General features: G+C 43.3%; 2 protein-coding genes across 2 annotated transcripts; both read left to right on the top strand.

Annotated features, from left to right (window-relative positions):
* The first annotated feature begins 406 nt into the window (after positions 1-406).
* pdap1b (pdgfa associated protein 1b) lies at positions 407-4743 on the top strand. The gene is made up of 6 exons (XM_088936312.1): positions 407-557; positions 895-986; positions 1872-1964; positions 2068-2186; positions 3530-3681; positions 3904-4743. The coding sequence occupies exons 1-6, from the start codon at positions 545-547 to the stop codon at positions 3969-3971; spliced, it is 537 nt and encodes a 178-aa protein (XP_088792438.1). The 5' UTR covers positions 407-544; the 3' UTR covers positions 3972-4743.
* Positions 4744-5948: 1205 nt separating this feature from the next.
* Positions 5949-18136, top strand: shmt1 (serine hydroxymethyltransferase 1 (soluble)). The gene is made up of 12 exons (XM_088936929.1): positions 5949-6017; positions 7354-7510; positions 7904-8049; positions 8622-8737; positions 9276-9436; positions 11152-11233; positions 11930-12142; positions 14435-14551; positions 14744-14866; positions 15463-15579; positions 16914-17024; positions 17346-18136. Exons 2-12 carry the CDS (start codon positions 7412-7414, stop codon positions 17516-17518), a joined length of 1458 nt encoding a protein of 485 aa, XP_088793055.1. The 5' UTR covers positions 5949-6017; positions 7354-7411; the 3' UTR covers positions 17519-18136.
* Positions 18137-18926: the final 790 nt, after the last annotated feature.

Here is an 18926-nt window from a genome sequence, read left to right as displayed (position 1 = left end):
CCTTTTCACCATGACAACATCCCGTCTTACAAAATAGACGCGACATTTACAAGTATTTTACAATTAACACATCTGAAAAAAAAACTTGCGATTGATTATTGAACATTTTATTTTCTACTTCATAATACAGTCTATGTATTCTTAAGTTTGTTTGATCTGTTACATGCCAGGGAGATACAAAACGTTTTTAAAAAGATATTGCTACTAGACTCAACGATATTGCATCATGTTTGTCCACCTGTCCAATGCCTGAGAAATTAGTAACCCATTTTTAATATTACCTTTAAAAGGGAAACGTGTTTGTCATGTATTGGTTATTTAATGTGTAAAACAAATAATGTAAGTTACCTATTTACTCGTTTTTTACCGTAATAGTTCCACGATATTGCTTTTTACAACGTACGAGGAAGATACATAGACAGCTAAATGAAGAGGTCTTCGTGTGACGAGTTTCTCAGGCAGGGGTGGCGTAAGAAGCAGTTTCGATTTCTTAGTCGGTTCTTTTTAAAACTTACATTTGGATTTGTAATTTAAGCGAGTCAGAATGCCAAAAGGAGGTGAGGAACTGTTATAACTTAAATCTTAAGTCCGTGTCAGCTGTCAAACACATTTAATACACTAGCAGCTACATGTAAAATCCTGCTGGACGTGGAAGGCAAAGTAAGAAATGTATTGACTTGATTTCTCCTTAAAGACAGAGCAATGTGTTTATGAATGTGATGTCTGGATTTGTCATAGTTGCCTTCCAGCTGTCCATGGTTACCTGAAAGCTTTAGTAACTTAAAAATGCCAGGTTCTGAGACCGGAGTAATAGAGTGATGGTACATTCAGGATCATCAGTAGATCACAGAATCGTTTTATTTTTATTTTTCCTCTTCTTTTCACCTTTCCTAGGTAAAAAGGGAAGCCATAAGGGACGCATGAGGACCTACACTAGCCCCGAAGAGATAGACGCTCAGATGAAAGCTGAGAAAGAGAAACGGAAGGTGGGGATTTGTACAGCTGCAGGTTTCTCCTTTCGTTTTTAGTTTGTGAAATAAAATATGAACTCACCCACGAATAAGGCGACGTTACAACAGACCAAAATGTCAGTCCAAATAACATTTAAATAATGGGAGTTGGATCTGCTTTCGGTCGTCATTTATCGTTTTTCTCTCGTCTTTTTTCCTGTGTAAGATCTCCCTGTCACGTACAAGAGATAAGTAGTTCGTATAGTTGTGTATTTTAACTCTGACACAACTATTATTCATTTTCCTTCAATTTTGGGTGCTCTTCACCCTTTTACCACATTTTTTGTAAACTCTTCAGGAATAAATATTCTTGTGAAAATCATTTAGAATCCTCATCTCAAAAGATTTCAAAGCCGACGCCCACCAAAAAAAAAAAGTCCAGTAACATTAGATTTAGGAGAACTGGTTGCTGCGGTTTGTGCCCAGTGGCTGCGAGCCCAGTAGGTGGCACTCTTTCTTCGCAATCACAAATCACAGAACCAGGAAGGCTAACGCAACGCTCTGTAACTTTCCTCACTGTGAATTCACCTCTTTGATTTGAAGTTTGGATGTCAGCCTTTGCAAAAGGTGAGCTTAATAAGAGTGCAAATCTGTCAGAAAGCAAACGCTAAAGGAAGGTCATAAAACTGTTCTCGAAGCAACCTTAAAATTGTAAAAGCTTAAACTAAAGAAAAACAAACTGGTTTTACTGGAGTTGCGAGAAATTGGTCACCTTTAAATAGAAGATAAATAATTGTGAGACTTGCAAAATGAAATGTAATCCTTTATCCAAAGAAGAGCTTACTAAAATCATTTTAACTTAGGTGCCTGTGCTTAGCCTTCCTTGACCTGAACCTTCCTTTACCATTCAACTGTTTTTAGGATGAGGAAGAGGGTGCAACAGTAAGTGACAGCCATGTGGAAGAAAAGCTCCCTGGGTCCGATTCCGAAGACAGCGAAGACGAAGGCAACCAGGTAGTCGGCGCTAATTATCAAGTTGGACAGCATATTAAAGTAAAGCATATATATGGGCAAGGCAAAGACCTGTACGAGCTCCTCTTTTTCCTTTCTTCTGCAGAAGAGAAGAGGTGTGGAGGGCTTGATAGAAATCGAGAACCCGAATCGAGTAGTACAGAAAGTAAAGAAAGTGTCTCAGCTGGAGCTTGAGCAGCCCAAGCAACTATCCCGAAGAGAACGGTAAGAGCTGTCTCTATAGAAGCGTACAACTTTTATCCTTAGTGCTTAGGAAAGGAGATAGACTAAAATAACGGCAGTTGTCAGAACGGATCATTTTGTAATTGTGAAATAGACAATTGGGCACCATTTTGAGGTGATTTAACCTTTTGAATATCAAGATGGCTGAAAATCAAGAAAGAAAAAACAAAGGAAGGAAGCAATAGGCCCCACTAATGAAGAAAACAAAGCCTGTGTGGCAGTCATGTTGATGTCTCGCCCAATGTCAGCGCACTGTTATTTGCTGTGAGGCCAAGTCCTCTTTAGTAATCAGTCCAAAGTTTCATATAGATATAGTTGAGTTTTAAGATGATAGATATAGTCTGGCAGCCCACTGAAGCTCAGCAGGTGTGAGCCCTAGCCAGTACCTGGATGGGAGACCTCCTGGGAAAAACTAAGGTTGCTGCTGGAAGTGGTGTTAGTGGGGCCAGCAGGGGGCACTCACGGTCTGTGTGGATGGTAATGCCCCAGTATAGCGACAGGGACACTATACTGTAAAATGGCAGTGTCCTTTGGATGAGATGTAAAACCGAGATCCTGGCTCTCCGTGCTCATTACAAAATCCCAGGGCGTTTTTCAAAAATAGTAGGGGTCCTGACCAAATTTCCCATTGACCAATCATGGCCTCCTAATAATCCCCATCTATGAATTGGCTTCATCACTCTGTTCTCCTCCCCACTGATAGCTGGTGTGTGGTGAGCGTAGTGGCGCCCTATGGCTGCTGTCGCATCATCCAGGTGGGGCTGCACACTGGTGGTGATGGAGGGGATCCCCATTACCTGTAAAGCGCTTTGAGTGGAGTGTCCAGGAAAGCGCTATATAAGTGTAAGCAATTATCATTAGTTAAATATATCATCCTGATGAATATCAGTGAGTGATTCGCAAGTGTGTGCCCCATTGAACATTTGTGGGAAGAGCTTGGATGACATGTGGCGTCTAGGGGTCAGAAACGAGTGAACAGGCACTTGTTCTGACTGTCTGAGAGGAAGATGGCCATAGCAGACTTTGGTGAAACGCTTCACAGATGCCCAGCTTGTGTTACTTCCAGTGGTGGCTGTAGAAGCCCGTAGCCTGTGGTTTTTTACAGCAGACATCCTGCTGATGATAGATGTTTATCAGCCTGTTGAAGTCGCCTATGTCATGTCTGCTCAGTTTTGAACTTCGGCAAAAAGACGTTCTGTGATAATTCTAGGAAGTTGCTGGGGTTGTAATGGCAATAGTAACAGTTAAAGTGAGGCTCACTATTCGTTTTTTTTACTGATCACAGTGACTGGGCCCTTTTTTTGTTGCCGTTGTTCTCTTAACAGAGAAGAAATCGAGAAGCAGAAAGCGAAGGAGAGATACATGAAAATGCACTTAGCGGGGAAAACGGAACAAGCCAAGGCCGACCTGGCCCGGCTCGCCATCATCCGGAAACAGCGAGAGGACGCAGCCAGGAAGAAAGAGGACGAGAGGAAAGGTGAGCCGGGTGGCAGAGGGACTTCTCCGGCCACACCGCCAAACCGAAATCCATCACATCTCAGAAAATATTGCATTGGAGTGTCAGACTGCTGCCATTCTGTTGGCTAAGATCTGCTCAGTAGGAAGTAACTCTGTGTTGTGCAGTGCCCAGATCAGTGATGTGATTTGGAAGAGTGCTGTCTACTTGAACATAACTGTTGCTTGATGTTTCTCTCTTTAGCTAAAGAAGCAGTGATCGCAGCAGCAGCAGCAGCAAAAGGACTGCATACCTTGTCTCTCAATAAATGATGGGAAGTCCAGTGACCACAGGGAAGTGCACCCCTCTGTTCCAGGACTGCTGCAGAATCTTCTCTCACTGATGGCCTGGCTGTTGAAGACAGACCGTCTGTGACAAGGACTTTAAAGTGTGCAATAATTTATGATCGCGTGAACACTGTAGATAAGAAGATTATTCTATGGATAGAATCAATATTTTATTTGCAAAGAAGATCATGTCTGGAAATCTCCAGTATTTAGGTGCTGTGTGCTGGAGTGAGCTTATCAGCCTTCTGCCAAAGTGAAACAAGGAGTCTATTTTATTTCAACAAATTTTAAATACTTTAATTGCCATATAAAATTATTCATGATTTAAACTTGTCTCTAATATTAGCCTTTGCACTTGATGCCACAGAAGCTGGGAACAGCATTTGTATACACTCCTTACTATGATATGAGGCTAAGCTGTAATGTGGGGAATTGTGTGCATCATCTGTTTTGTCATTTCTTTCATGTTTGACCGATTTCAGCCTTATCAGGCTTCCATCTCAAAGAGCCTTGCAAAGACACTGGGCCTGTACCTGAATGTTCGCTCTTGAGATGGGAAAATTGAGCCTGGGTTTTCCGAGTTAATTCTAAACTTTCCTTTTGAGCCTCTAATCAAACTGTACCCTGTAAACAAAATATATAATATATAACCCCAGAAGCTCCCCAATATTGTACAAGTCATCTTGAATCAGATATATCCTAAGAGGGTTCCGGAATATTGTGGAAAAAATGTTAAATAAACTCCAGCAGAAATCTATTCCACTGGGATATGTGGTGATCACATTCAGAACATGTTCTTCCCAAACTCGGAAGCCTAGTTTCTAGGGAATCCAGTGTATTTAAACAATATGTGTAAAGAATGTTTATAATATTTGTGTTGCACATAACCTTTATATCTCTGGGAGTTCTGTCTTGGGCATGCCTAATTCGAGTTCATTAAGTCATCTGGTGCAGCAAGTTAGAAACATTTCTGAATGCCAGCTGACAGTCACAGCATAGGTTTAGGCTTTGATAGTTACCAGTGGTTTCTGTACATGTCCCAAGATACAGTATTCTCTGTTGGTAACACGAATCTCTTGCACATGAGTCTGCTGACAGGCGTGTAGCATATATATGTACAGTATATGAAAGCACCTGTTCCTTGACAGAGACATGTGAAACCAGGCTGGCTATTACACTCAAAGCTATATATGTGCATGTTGGATGCCCAGGCTCGTGTAGTCTGTTGCAATGAGGATAGCACTGTCACCCCAGGGTGAGCTGACACTTAGAAACAATGTATTTTTTCGTGTCTGGCATTGCACTGTGTATCTTTTGTACTCTCACCAGTTTTTGTTTTATTAAATAGTCTAAAGGGGGAGATTAACAACAATCAATAAGCTGCAGCAGTTACAAAAAAAATCAATAGCCAAGATTTGATCTAAAATAATATTCTGGGCAATCACATTTAAATAAGTTCTTTGAATAGTTGGCTGATCTTAGATATTGCGACTGAAAAACTGTCATTATGTAAAAAATCCTATTTTTGCTTCACCTCTTAACTTATGCACGCCATATCCTTTAAACATGTTATGCTATTGTTAAGTAAAAAAGTTCATCGCCACTGCTGTATTCCGAAGACCGTGAAACGGAAACAACGAACTCTTATACGAGTCTTTGCCCAAATCGGGATGATTTTTTTCTCTGCAAAACTTCTTCACAAGTTAAAGAAGCCGTGCACGATCCCCCACACACTTTCCATACGAAAATCACGCTCAATTGTCCACGAACCCTTGCGCGCAGCGCGCTCCCGAGGCCTGCGCGAGAGATGCGTCTATTTAATTGGCTGCGGCTTTCGCGGATTTCATCTTCCTCGCCTCGGACTGGCTCGGCGGGGAGCTGTTTTTGGGCGTGTTCTGGGCAGGAAGGCTTGTCACTCAAAAGTAGTTGTTCAACCTTCAAAGAGGGTGAGTGGACGTTCTGGGTTCTCTGTCCCGGCAGTTATTTTCAAGGCATAGTGGCGCCCGATTTTTAAGACGTGTGCGAATAAAAGTAGGCGTTTTATTAAGAACTGGTCTTATTTTGCAGCCACCTCTGCTGTTCAGACAGATGGTTCACAAATCTGATACTCTCTGGCGTTTGTCGCGCTTTGTGAGACATGAAAGTGAATATTACAGTATAAACGTAGTCACGTTTATGTTACATGTTGATAAGTGTATTTGTAAAATGTTTTAGAAATTCGGTAATTGTTTGCAGCGGCTATTGCAAGATATGAATTTACCAAACCTAAGACAAACTGGGGAAAATGCAAAGCGCGCACAAATAGTGTGTAGCACCTACCACCATGTTTCTCATGGGTCTGACATGTCTGCATGGTGATATGTACTGACTGAACTGGTTAGCCTAGCATGCATTTCGCATTATCTGCAGTTATATAACTGCTGTACTATATTAACTTTTTGTTTTTGTAGAGTTATGCAACTCGGAATTTCTAGGGTCCGATAGAGTGAAGTATGACACGACAAACAGAAATGCTGTACAGTATGCAATTCATGTTTGTGAACATGATCATCATATAGTTCGACAGAATTACATATTCTAATGAGCCTTTTTTTAATGATTACGGAGCTTTCGTTCGGCACGTTTTAGGTAGCGTCGTTTGTTCTTGAGGGGGGAAAAAAAGTTTTACAGTTCGCGAAGAGGGTTAGCCTGGATTAATTCTCAACTATGCAACACCGTTTTTATTTTTTTATATGTTTGCGCTCCGGGTGGTCAGCAGTTATGTCCACCAGAGTGTGTCACCTCAGTGGAAAGCGATAGGCTTTTGAGCTAATAATTAATGTTCCAATCAGAACAAAATGCTCAGACCCGGAGTATTTTTTTTTCCAATATGAAGAGCAGACGAGGTCAGAGTTCGACCGGTGACCAGCAGACATCAGCAGGCTCTCGCCTGATTGTGCTGACATACTGCCAACAGCTGTTTTTTAAGTGTTGAAATTCTCTGGGTCCGATTAAATAAAGGCTGTATTTTTTGCTACCATGGAATGAAGATTAAAAGTAGCTGTTTAGTATGAGCACGAAAGGCGTTTATTTATAATGTAATTATTTAATTGAATTCATCATTATTGCTTCAGCAAAAGGAGAGAACTTTGTGGTGGGATTTGTATTAAAGGCGTTGACTAAAATTATGTAGTATTTTGTAGCAAATTAGACTTTCCCTTAGTTTTGCTAAGTCGCTGGACAAGATTATTGTAGCAGAAACGTTTTAAAACAGGAAATTGAACTTTGCTTTTATCAACAATGCTATTTTACAGTAGTGTAGTTACAATTAGTTTTGAAAATGTTTTTACCCCTTGAACAGCCTTGTTTCCTTACCCCCCCCCCCCAGAGGAGAATATCCAACCCGCCACATCTTTCAGAAACTGTAAGAAAACCGGAGGGCAGACATGGCTCACAATAATGGGAACCATGGAGACCAGAGCAAAGACACCTGGGATTCCCACAACAGGATAATGCGCGAGCCCCTCAGCTCCAATGACCCGGAGGTGAGCCGAAAGATTGTTTCTTTGCAAACCCCTCTTGACCAGAACCGGCTGAATATTGTAGAACCTAGGTGACGTTAATTGTGGTATGGCCAAAACTTTTTTTTTTTACCTCTTGGCTACCTCACTGTAGATTTAGCAAGAAGGAGGCCACCCTCAAGAGTTTTCAATGTGGCGACATTGGCCCTGTCTGAACCTTGGCGACATTGGCCCTGTCTGAACCTTGGCATTTGTATTCAAAACACTGCACCTGTTTCATCAGACCACCTCCCCTTCAAGGCTGATTTAAACTGATGGTTTTGTTTGTTGTGCTTTGGTGTCGGCTGTGGGTTTTTTTTTGTGATTAAGTACCGAGAAGCAGGGGATAAGGCTGCTCTTCCTCTCAATCTCCGGCAGGTGTTTGAAATTATCAAGAATGAAAAGAAAAGGCAGATCTACGGCTTAGAGCTCATCGCCTCTGAGAATTTCACCAGCAGGGCAGTGCTAGAGGCTCTAGGGTCCTGCATGAACAACAAGTACTCTGAAGGATATCCCGGGCAAAGGTCTGTCACAGCGCGAGACGCTCGCACATGCACATTAATTGAGGTTGTTCAAGGCTTTTCAAGACTTTTCTATATGTTTCTGGAAGTCTTCCTACAAAGACTGCATAATAATAATCCCTTACACTTCAGTAGTGCTTTTCTGGACACTCCACTCAAAGCACTTTACAGGTAATGGGGATACCCTCCACCACCCCTAATTTGCAGCCCCACCTGGATGATTATTAGGAGGCCATGATTGGGTAAAGGCCAGGGGGAAATTTGGCCAGGACGCCGGGGTAAAACCCCTACTGTCTTAGAGAAATGCCCTGGGATTTTTTAAAGGCCACAGGCAGTCAAGACCTCAGTTTTACATCTCATCTGAAGGACGGCACCTTTTTACAGTATAGTGTCCCCATCACTATAAATGTGACATGATCAGGAGATTTTAAAATTTGTTCCTAATGGGAAGGTGCCTCTTCCTTTGCCTGCACAAGATATGGACAAGGGAGTTTCGTTGTGGAGGCCCTTGTCTCTTGCTAGTTCTCTTGCTAGATTCTCAGATGCGTCACGGGATGGTTGTGGCTTGTCTCCAGGTATTACGGAGGCACGGAGTTCGTGGATGAGCTGGAGAGGCTGTGTCAGAAGCGAGCCCTGGAGGTGTACAGCCTGGACGCTGAGAAATGGGGGGTCAATGTCCAGCCATACTCAGGTGTGTAGCACAGCAGAATCCCCGCTGCTCCGAAATGCCCGCACTTCCTGCTGGAAACTATTCCCAGTGCCGGCTACCATTCCTTTCGAATGGAAACATTAACTCGGGTGGATTATTCCATCGACAAAATGCACCAATAGGTGCCTTTGAAATTTTCTCCCATTATTTGTCTTTCCAAAACTCTGCTTTGGCTAGTGTTGCGAAACTAGTTTTGATAAAGCCTGCTGGAAGCATATTTCCATTTATCTTTTCACTGATGTGCCAGTGCCGTTTTGATTAAACCAGTTCTGTTTTGCTCACTTGAATGAAGGGCAAATGTTTGGGTGGTTGTAAAGAACTGGGGTCTTGCGAATCTTTTCAGGATGTCTGTGCGCTGACCAGTATAAAATGTTAAGTTGTCTCTTTTCAAAGAATACACTCATTTTTATACAGAAAGTGTGACAGCCTGCTCTCAGGATTTCTTAAAGGCGTGTAAAGGAATTGGGTAATGAAATTAGCCTATGAATGAGTGCTTTCTTGTTGGGGTTTGTTTTGACAGGGTCCCCTGCTAACTTCGCTGTGTACACCGCCCTGGTGGAGCCCCACGGGAGGATCATGGGATTGGACCTACCGGACGGCGGTCATCTGACTCACGGATTCATGACTGATAAGAAGAAAATCTCGGCCACCTCCATTTTCTTTGAGTCGATGCCATACAAGGTAAAGGAGCTGTATCAACGGGCTTACGTTGAAACTGCTGAGCTTTGTGGCAACTTTGCTGTATAATGTGTTTGGGGGGGAAAAAAAGAGAAGAAAACTTTTGTATTCTACCATTGCTCATTCTTGTGTGTTTAAATGCTTAACATAACAGCTCTGCATGTTACTGTAGCATTGCGTGCTAATGCCGATTTGCCTACAGTGAAAATGCCAGCAGTGGAGCCAGCTCCTTTTTAGTAATGAATTGAGGCTTTGTGTAGACCACCCTGATTGACATCAGTGTGCGGCACAGATGTGTAGAACAATGCGCTAATTGCTAGATGTGTGATGATATGGTGACTAACGAAATAACTGTCTGACTGTACAACACTATATTAATCGAGCTCATCCCGATATGATCTCATTCCAGCTAGGCAGTGCATATTCTTATGCTGGTCATGTAACAACAGCTGGCTCGTGAGATAAAGATGGGGACAGTTGTGTTGTGGATGACCCTGGACTTGATCCCAGCAGAATAATTTGCTACATGAGCTGAAATGATGTGTGGCATCTAGGGCTCAGAGACCAGTGCACAGTTACATGATTGTCCAGGCTGTACCAAGGCAATGAAGCAGAGTCCCACAAGTCAGCATGTATAGCTTGGTACCACCTCACCTATGTCTATTTTCCGATGCTTCAAGCCTGTGACTTTACCTGTAGACCCCTTATGATTAGCCCTGTTGATGAGTTGAGCTGTGTACAAAAAAAACGTCCCTGCTGCAAAAACGTTTGTCATTTCCGAGTGGCTCAACCAGCACTCAGCCGGGTAGTCCAGATTGATTCCCCTGATGAAGGTGCTGCAGGTTCGAGTCTTTGTCATATCAGTAGCTGGTTCCCCCTGCAGTGTGCTCACAAGTATCTGAGTGCTGCTGGTGGGTGGGTGGGATTAGTCAAGCAGGGCTCTCTCGGCTCCCAGTAGCTTCTCAGACACCAGCATGCATTGCTGCTGTCGCCAAAGGACTGCTTTCCCTCCTTGAAATACAGTATATTTAATGGTACAATATTACATATCCACCCTTTTTGGAATTGCCATCAGAGATGCAGGCAATGCAGCCCCATGCAGGAAGATGTGTAGCAAATGGAGGAGATGTGCATCCCTCACCAGAAACACCACTTGCCTGCAGGCACCCAGGCCAGTGGACGATGCAATGCTCAGTTGTCCACTACTGCTTAGGAAATCCCACAGCCAGCATGGACTACGACACAGGCTCGAACCCAGGTGCTTCTGAGTAGCTCCTTTACGTGAGCTACACACAAACCCCTCACGTGTAACTTTTAAGGCATTTTGTATTTGGAAAACAGTCGTGCCTCTTAAAGTGAAATGCATCCAATTACATCGTTTGTTAAATATTACCTTGCGACTCAGAGCAGTATTGAAGCAATGTAGATTTATTCTTTTATAGTCATTGGAGGTTTATTATTTGCGTTAACATCAGAGGTATTTGCTTTGTCCTTTAGGGAAAGTGCTGAAGAGGGTTATTTTGTGTATAGCTATATGATTATGATATATGAATATGTATATGATTAACTAGTTCCACTTACATTTACAGTACCACTAATTTTGTTAAACTGTATTATATTTTCAAAGTCGTTTTGTCTTTAGTCGGTAAAATTTAACAGCCTAGCTGAATTAATCATGTATCACTTGTACATGCCTTAACACATTTCTTTGCTTTCAGGTCAACCCAGATACCGGTTACATAGACTATGATCGACTTGCAGAGAATGCACGCCTCTTCCATCCCAAACTCATTATTGCAGGTGCCTAAGTGTAACTAATCTGCTTACAAGAGTGAGTTCACAAACTCGGTTCTTTGTGCCTGCACTAAAGGGCAGGCAGGTGAACGTTTTGTGTTGGTGTATCTCAGAAATGCTCCCCAAATGTCTCGCTGGAAATCCGTTTTGCTTGAACTTTAAGAACTTTCTGTCCACCTCAATCTTCCCATGAAAAAAGTGATTGTAGGTTGGACTGTGATAATGTGCCTGCGTTACTGTGCACAATTACTGATGCCCTGCGGAATTCAGGTTTTTGTAGGTGGTTCTATTTGGAAATGTTTTTTGCAACTCCTGGGGAGAGAGCACTTGAAGAGTGTAGTAACGTCAGCCCTGTTGTAAAAATAAAGATTTTACGTTGCAGAATTCAAAATTGTGTTGAAAAGTCTGTAAAATAACAAGTTTTTTATAGGGTGCTAACTATATATATTTACAAAATATGTTAATTGATCATAACCAAATCAGACAAAACGATCAGTTGAAGACTATCTACATAGATGCACTGTAAATGTGTGCATTTAAAGTCATAATGTGATTGGACTGGTGCTGTTAGCGTGATAAGATAGCAAGCTGTTGATTGAGTTCAGATGTGCTCCCTGTAAATGTTTTACTTTTATCTTGTGATGCCCACCTAGAATCTTGAGAATGAGGTACAGAGTGATCTTCTCCTGGGCTGCTTTCCAGGTGTCAGCTGCTACTCTCGCAACCTGGACTATGCCCGGATGAGGCAGATAGCCGATGAGAACGGAGCTTATCTGTTGGCTGACATGGCGCACATCAGCGGCCTGGTGGCGGCTGGGGTCGTGCCCTCGCCCTTTGAGCACTGCGATGTGGTCTCGACCACGACTCACAAGACCCTCCGGGGCTGCAGGGCTGGGCTTATCTTCTACAGGAAAGGTGAGCGTGTTTGTTCTATTTTTCGAAACGGCACGCTTTGGGTCTGTCTGGTTTTGCTCGCCGGGCGAGATCCGAAGACCCTGCTACAGCTGTGTCAGCTGTTGTGGTGGAGATCCGGCTTCTTTAGAGGGACTTCCTAGGATTCATTCCTTAAACATATTTTGGGGTTTTGAAGTATCTGGCCAGCCGCTATATCGCCGTGCAGCTCAAAACTGGCAGCCCACTGAAGCTCAGCAGGTACCTGGACGGGTGTCTTCCTGGGAGAAAGCTAAGGTTGCTGCTGGAAGAGGTGTTAGTGGGGCCAGTAGGGGGCGCTCACATTGCGGTCTGTGTTGGTCCTAATGCCTAATGGGGACACTATACTGTAAAAAGGTGCCGTCCTTTGGATGAGACGTAAGACCAAGGTCTTGACTCTCTGTGGTCATTAAAAATCCCAGGGCGTTTCTCGAAAAGAGTAGGGGTGTTACCTCAGTGTCCTGGCCAAATTTCCCACTGGCCTTTACCAGTCTCTGAACTGTCTTCCTCACTCTCTTCTCCTCCTCATTGATAGTTGGTGTGTAGTGAGCGCACTGGTGCATCATTCAGGTGGGGCTGCATACTGATGGTGGTGGTGGAGTGGATTTCCTATTACCTGTAAAGCCCTATGAGTAGAGTGCCCAGAAAAGCACTATATAAATGTAAGGAATTGTTATTATTAATTAAAATAGTGAAGAATGTGAAAAAGATCGTAAGTAGATGAGCTTACTTTTGTTACCCTGAAGGGAACTGTCACTCATGGTTCTCTGCCTGCAAGAATTAGATCTTTAGGGCTCAGTATCCCCAGGAATATATTGTGCCCAGACCGTCCTACACCTGTAATGACGTGCTGAGCTGAAAAAATAGCCGCGTCTGAGCTCACAAGCAGGTCTCAGGCAGTGGTGAGTTGGGAAACACCACAATTAAAGAAAAGGGGGAGCCAGATAAGAAAGAGAGAAAAAATAAGCCCAACACTCGGGCCTGCAGAGCGGTAGTGACAAGGAACAGGGAAAGCGCCGCGATAGGTAAGCAAGCGCAGAAATGTAGAGAAAACAGAAAACTGGCGTAAAGAAACTACGAGGTAGGAAACACAGAGCAGCCCAGCTAATGACAGAACCCTGCGTGAAGGGCGAGGGATGTATTTTAGGGAATTGGAACTAATAAAGACATAATTAATTAATTAATTGGCTACACGCTGTGAAAGTCTGCCCGTGCGTGTTGTAACAGCGCCGGGAGGTGTGCTGTCCCACGCGTGTAAGCGGGTCCAGTCACCGGCGCCCGCATAGGCATAATAACACCTGGGTGTTTGTTCTCGGTGAGTCTATTCTTAATCTACCATACTCTAGTCTCTCAGCTCCAGTTTCGTAGGATCTCATCTGCAGGGTATCAGCTCAACAATCCAGGTGGATAGATTGTTTTATACACCCACAACCTTTCGTGTGTAGAAGTGCCTTGCATTCTCCACCTATCTCAGAGCCTTTAATTGTGAAACGCTAACTCTGAGGATCATCCCCGGTTGGGACTGTGAGCTGCCTGCCCCTTTCTCTTCTCAGCAGGTCTTAAATACACCTCATGAGCAATTCCTCATGAGCGTTCTCCAGATAGGTCTAATTGTCTTGTGGAATGCCATTCAGCTCCTGCGATGTACACCAGCCTCTTGCTCCTCTCTGAGATGTGTCCCTGCTGGAACCACTGGCGCCTCTCCCAGACCAACTCGTCCCAGCTTCAGCTGCGTTTCCAAACTGTGTGTTGTGTTCCACGCCAGTTATAGATGCGTGGGAGCTGACAGTCGGAGAAATCATTGATGCGTTGGTTATTTGAAAATTTTCTCCACAATACTCTACATTACTGTCAGCCAGCAGCCATATCACCCTGCAACTTACAATTGGCAGCCCACTGAAGCTCAGCAGGTGTGAGCCTGGTCAGTACCTGGATGGGAGACCTCCTGGGAAAAACTAAGGTTGCTGCTGGAAGAGGTGTTAGTGAGGCCAGCAGGGGGCGCTCACCCTGCGGTCCATGTGGGTCCTAATGCCCCAGTATAGTGATGGGGACACTATACTGTAAACAAGCGCCGTCTTTTGGATGAGACGTAAAACCGAGGTCCTGACTCTCAGTGGTCATTAAAAATCCCAGGGTGTTTCTCGAAAAGAGTAGGGGTGTAACCCCGGCGTCCTGGCCAAATTTCCTATGCCTATACACACTACTGCCTATATGCGATATACACTCTGCAATGAAATGATAGTGGAAGTGAGATAAAAATGCTTCTGTATTTTGCAGGGGTCCGCAGCGTTGACCCAAAGACTGGGAAAGAGAGCCTCTACAACTTAGAAAGTCTGATCAACCAGGCTGTGTTCCCAGGCCTGCAGGGAGGACCACACAACCATGCCATTGCAGGTACCTAACTCCCTCACCCTGTCGAAACCCAGGGTGACTGCAGACTAGGTCACGCAAGAGACCGCGATGACCGTTCTCTTCGGAGTTCCGAACGATTCATGAATGCTTTCTTCTTCTTTGTTTTTTTCCTTTCTGAAGAAAATGAAAGCTTTTTATGCAAGTGTTTCTAACGTGCCTGTCGTGTGATGCCAGGGGTTGCGGTGGCTCTGAAACAAGCGCTGACCCCTGAGTTCCGGGCCTATCAGGTGCAGGTGGTGGCGAACTGCAGAGCAATGGCAGCGACTCTCACCGATCTGGGCTATAAAATTGTGACAGGTGTGTATTTCAACACATCCCTCAGATGTTTCTACCCAGCCGAAACTTGTTCTTCAGAAGCTGAGACCCTTCACACACGCGCAACACCACAGCCATAGTGTGATATTTCATTTGAAGATTTTCTTCTTATGATAAAGAATTCCTTACCACGATGCCTAGAGGTTTCAGAGCTTCTCCAACTTAATGTTCAAGCTACGTTTTTATAGTGTCCTCAAATTTCAATGTTAGATTTTTTTAAACGGCTCTTCTGACCCCTTGTAGCTGTTTGTAATTATATTACAATATATATATATAATGTAATTATATTATATAATTATATTGTATTATAGTGTATATATATATACTGGCCATGAAAGGAATGGTATATGCAAGAGCTGCGTTAGCTAGAAATCTTTTTTTTTTCTGGAGAGGAAAGTAATTTTGCGTTTTCACACAATGATTTGTCATCCAGAGACATGAGATAGGGCACTAACAAAGGACTGGGAGACGGGTTCAAGTGTTCAGAACTATTCAGAGGAACCTAGGTTAAGACAAACATCTGGAAGGGTTTAATTTTTACTTCTCAACGTGGTTTATTTTTCCAATTCTTTTTTCAGGTGGCTCTGATAATCACCTCATCCTGGTGGACCTGCGAGCTAATGGGACTGATGGGGGGAGGGCAGAGAAGGTGCTGGAAGCCTGTTCCATCGCCTGCAATAAAAACACCTGCCCAGGTGAGAAAGCGTGAACTAGCCAGGAGCATCCCATTTGGTTATTCGAAACTGGAGGAAAAGGGGTTGTCTGCCTTCAGTTTTAGGAACTGCCCTGGCCTTAGATGGTCACTGTGAGCTGGAGCTTGATCTGGCATGCACAAGGATTCACCCTGGATGGGAACACACATACGATAATAATAATCTTAAGTATTCCTTACACTTATACAGTATAGCACTTTTCTGGACACTCCACTCAAAGCGCTTTACAGGTAATGGGGACTCCCCTCCACCACCACCAGTGTGCAGCCCCCACCTGGATGATGCACCAGTACCAGCTACCAGTGCGGAGGAGAACAGTGTGATGAAGCCAGTTCAGAGACGGGGATTATTAGGAGGCCACGATTAGTAAAAGCCAATGGGAAATTTGGCTAGGATGACCAAATACTCCTACTCTTTTTGAGAAACGCCCTGAGATTTTTAATGACCACAGAGAGTCAGGACCTTGGTTTTACGTCTCATCCAAAGGACAGCACCTTTTTTACAGTATAATATGCCCGGCACTATACTGGGGCATTAGGACCCACACAGACTGCAGGGTGAGCGCCCCGTACTGGCCCCACTAACACCTTTTCCAGCAGCAACCTTTGTTTTTCCCAGGAGGTCTGCCATCCAGGTACTAACTGAGCTCACACCTGCCGAGCCTTCAGTGTGCTGCCAGTTGGGAGTTGTGGGGTGATATAGCTGCTGGCTGACACTAGTTCACACATGCGTATAAGATTCCAGTTAAGCAACCCCGGTGAACCTGGACAGCATGCCTGCACTGTGGGGGAAACCCAGTGCACCCAGAGACATGGCAACAACTTCCAAAACCCCACACAGAAGGTGTCCTCGAAATCAAGAGCTGCTTGAGTTATTTCCTTCAACCAATTTCTAACTGCTTCAGCCAATTCAGGGTCACAGGGGGACCTGTAGCCCATCTGGGCAAGCAGTGTGTGCAAGGCAAGATACACCCTGGAGGGGATGCCAGTCCATCGCAGGGCACACACAGAAGCACACACACTCTCACAAGGGCCAGTTTTCCCAAAAGCCAATTCATCTCCCAGCATGTCTTTGGGCTGTGGGAGGAAACCAGAGCACCTAAAGGAAATCCACACAAACACAGGGAATACATCCAAACTCCACACAGATAGAACCCCAGGTCTGGAATTGAACCCAGGTCTCCAGCACAGCAAGGCAGCAAAATTTGCCAGTGCACCACCATGCTGCCCTGAATTTTCTGAAATCATGAAAGACTGAAATAAGAAAGCCTGTGTGTGGAAAACCATTTGTAACGGGAATCTTACCTGTTTTTCCAGGGGACAAAAGTGCCTTACGCCCAAGTGGGGTGAGACTAGGGACCCCAGCTCTCACATCCAGAGGACTCCTGGAAGACGATTTCCGGAAAGTGGCAGAGTTTATCCACAGAGGTAAGTGCATTACCATAGAAGAATGAGCCAAGTGCTCATGTGCATTAAGCATTTTAGTGGACGTTTGCATTTGACAAATAAACTGAACTCTGAACTCTCTGCTTGAAGGTCTACAAATCTGACAAAGAGGTTGTCTCCCTTTGACTGGGAGTATGTAACATTGATATTTTTAAATCTGAAATATTCCTAGCTGTGGATTAAGATGGAATGCAATTTGAAATGTGGCCCTCTCATGCACCTTATAAGGTTAACTCGTTTGTCCCTGTTAATTGCCGTTGTACTGAAAACAGTTGTGTACACTGAGTGCTCATGTACTTTCAGGAATCTCCCTGACAGTTGAAATTCAGAGGGATATGAACCCCAAGGCCACTCTTAAGGAGTTTAAGGACAAGCTAGCGCAAGACGAGAAAGTCCAAATGAAAATAAAAGAAATCCGAGACGAGGTGGAAGCTTTTGCTGGAAGATTCCCTATGCCAGGGCTGCCTGAGCTGTGAAGTATCGGAACAGTGCGTGTATGAATCCTGCAATCAAGAGCTGGCCTTTCCCAGGGCGTCCGCTGACCAGTGAACATCTGTAATCCCAGCCCAAGATGTGCTCGGGACTCGGTGTGCACTTCTCAATAACAGACGGGAGAAACCCTTCATTTTAACCCTTAATTTTGAAATATTGAAATACACACATTGACATATTGTCTCATTACTGTATATCTCATCTTTTTCTTGCATTTTTCCTCTGTACATTTACAGACATCTAAAAATGTGCTTTTTTGTGCATTCCTTAAAGTTGTGAAAACGTAGTTTCTGAATTGCCTGATTAAGTGTACCTGAAGTGAACATTATTTTACTTCTAATACCTAATTTCCTATGCGAGGCTGCACCACTGTAAAAACTAAAGCTACTGACTTTTTCCAAAACATTCAGGTAATTTTTTTTCTCTTAATAGTGTGTTGTTATTCTGTTTTAATTTGGTTCATTCTGTGGGTGAAAACAGTTAATAAATAAAGAGCACTTCCTTTGTCTTCATTTATATAGATATATGAAACAGGACCATAAAGATATACACTTTAAAGTCTTTCAATGGTTCCTTAAAGCTTTAATAAAATAGTGCATTGAGTTTTCTTGTACTATGAGTACTTTGTTTCAAATGTAATTTTTTTACCTTAATGTGTTTAAAGCATTCTGATACAAGTGCAGTTCATATTGTATACGTTTTTACTTGTGGTATTTTACCAGTATACTGTCTGCGAATTTGTTTTGAGAAGTGCTAAAGGTTAAACCAAAATAGCTAAAAATGCACACCATTAAGACATCAAGTAATAGCTAAACGTTTATTGTGGTTTTTTTTTCATTTGTTACATTTTTTATTAACTAGTAGAGCTTTTTGTTGGGATAATAGAATTCACTTTTTTGTAGATTGCACTCATGATGTTTGTGAACAGAAGAAACATGACAGAATTCACCACTTTCTTAAAGTCATAGCATTGACCACAGCTTTATCTTAGTTTTTTTTCCTTTTTTGTTCTTTTTTTGTACTTTTTATACAGTATGTGTACAGTACTTAAATTTCGTTCACATCTCTGGTTCTTAAGTGTCTCGAAACAAGTACTGTATTAGGTAGCCACTTTAATTTTATTGAGGTTTTGATCAAATATTAAACTGGTAAAACGCTCAGATTCCCAGTGTTATTTACAAACATCCCACGATGTACTTGGAAAACTTCATTAATATTTACAAACAAAAAAAACGAATTTCCAACGTTGACGTGAAATATCGCGGGACTTTGACGTCGTGTTTTAGAGATTTGCCGAGATCGACTGAATGATCTCGCGGGACAGTGACGGTTATTTCTCATCAGCCAGATGAAACGTAGATTGTTAAAGGGGTTGAAATGTGATTTGTCATC

This window comes from Atractosteus spatula, chromosome 18, assembly GCF_055471065.1.
Source record: "Atractosteus spatula isolate fAtrSpa1 chromosome 18, fAtrSpa1.hap1, whole genome shotgun sequence".
Classification (NCBI taxonomy): domain Eukaryota; kingdom Metazoa; phylum Chordata; class Actinopteri; order Semionotiformes; family Lepisosteidae; genus Atractosteus; species Atractosteus spatula.
Note: the sequence above shows the minus strand (reverse complement) of the source record. Positions and strands in the feature narration are given on the sequence as shown.

Excerpts from the sequence above, each read along its gene's own strand:
- shmt1 (XM_088936929.1), top strand. The coding sequence starts at position 7,412 with ATGGCTCACAATAATGGGAACCATGGAGACCAGAGCAAAGACACCTGG. Across the intron at positions 14,867-15,462 it reads GGGCTATAAAATTGTGACAG|GTGGCTCTGATAATCACCTC; the intron begins GTGTGTATTTCA and ends TTCTTTTTTCAG. Across the intron at positions 15,580-16,913 it reads CAATAAAAACACCTGCCCAG|GGGACAAAAGTGCCTTACGC; the intron begins GTGAGAAAGCGT and ends CTGTTTTTCCAG.
- pdap1b (XM_088936312.1), top strand. Across the intron at positions 987-1,871 it reads CTGAGAAAGAGAAACGGAAG|GATGAGGAAGAGGGTGCAAC; the intron begins GTGGGGATTTGT and ends AACTGTTTTTAG. Across the intron at positions 3,682-3,903 it reads GAAAGAGGACGAGAGGAAAG|CTAAAGAAGCAGTGATCGCA; the intron begins GTGAGCCGGGTG and ends TTCTCTCTTTAG.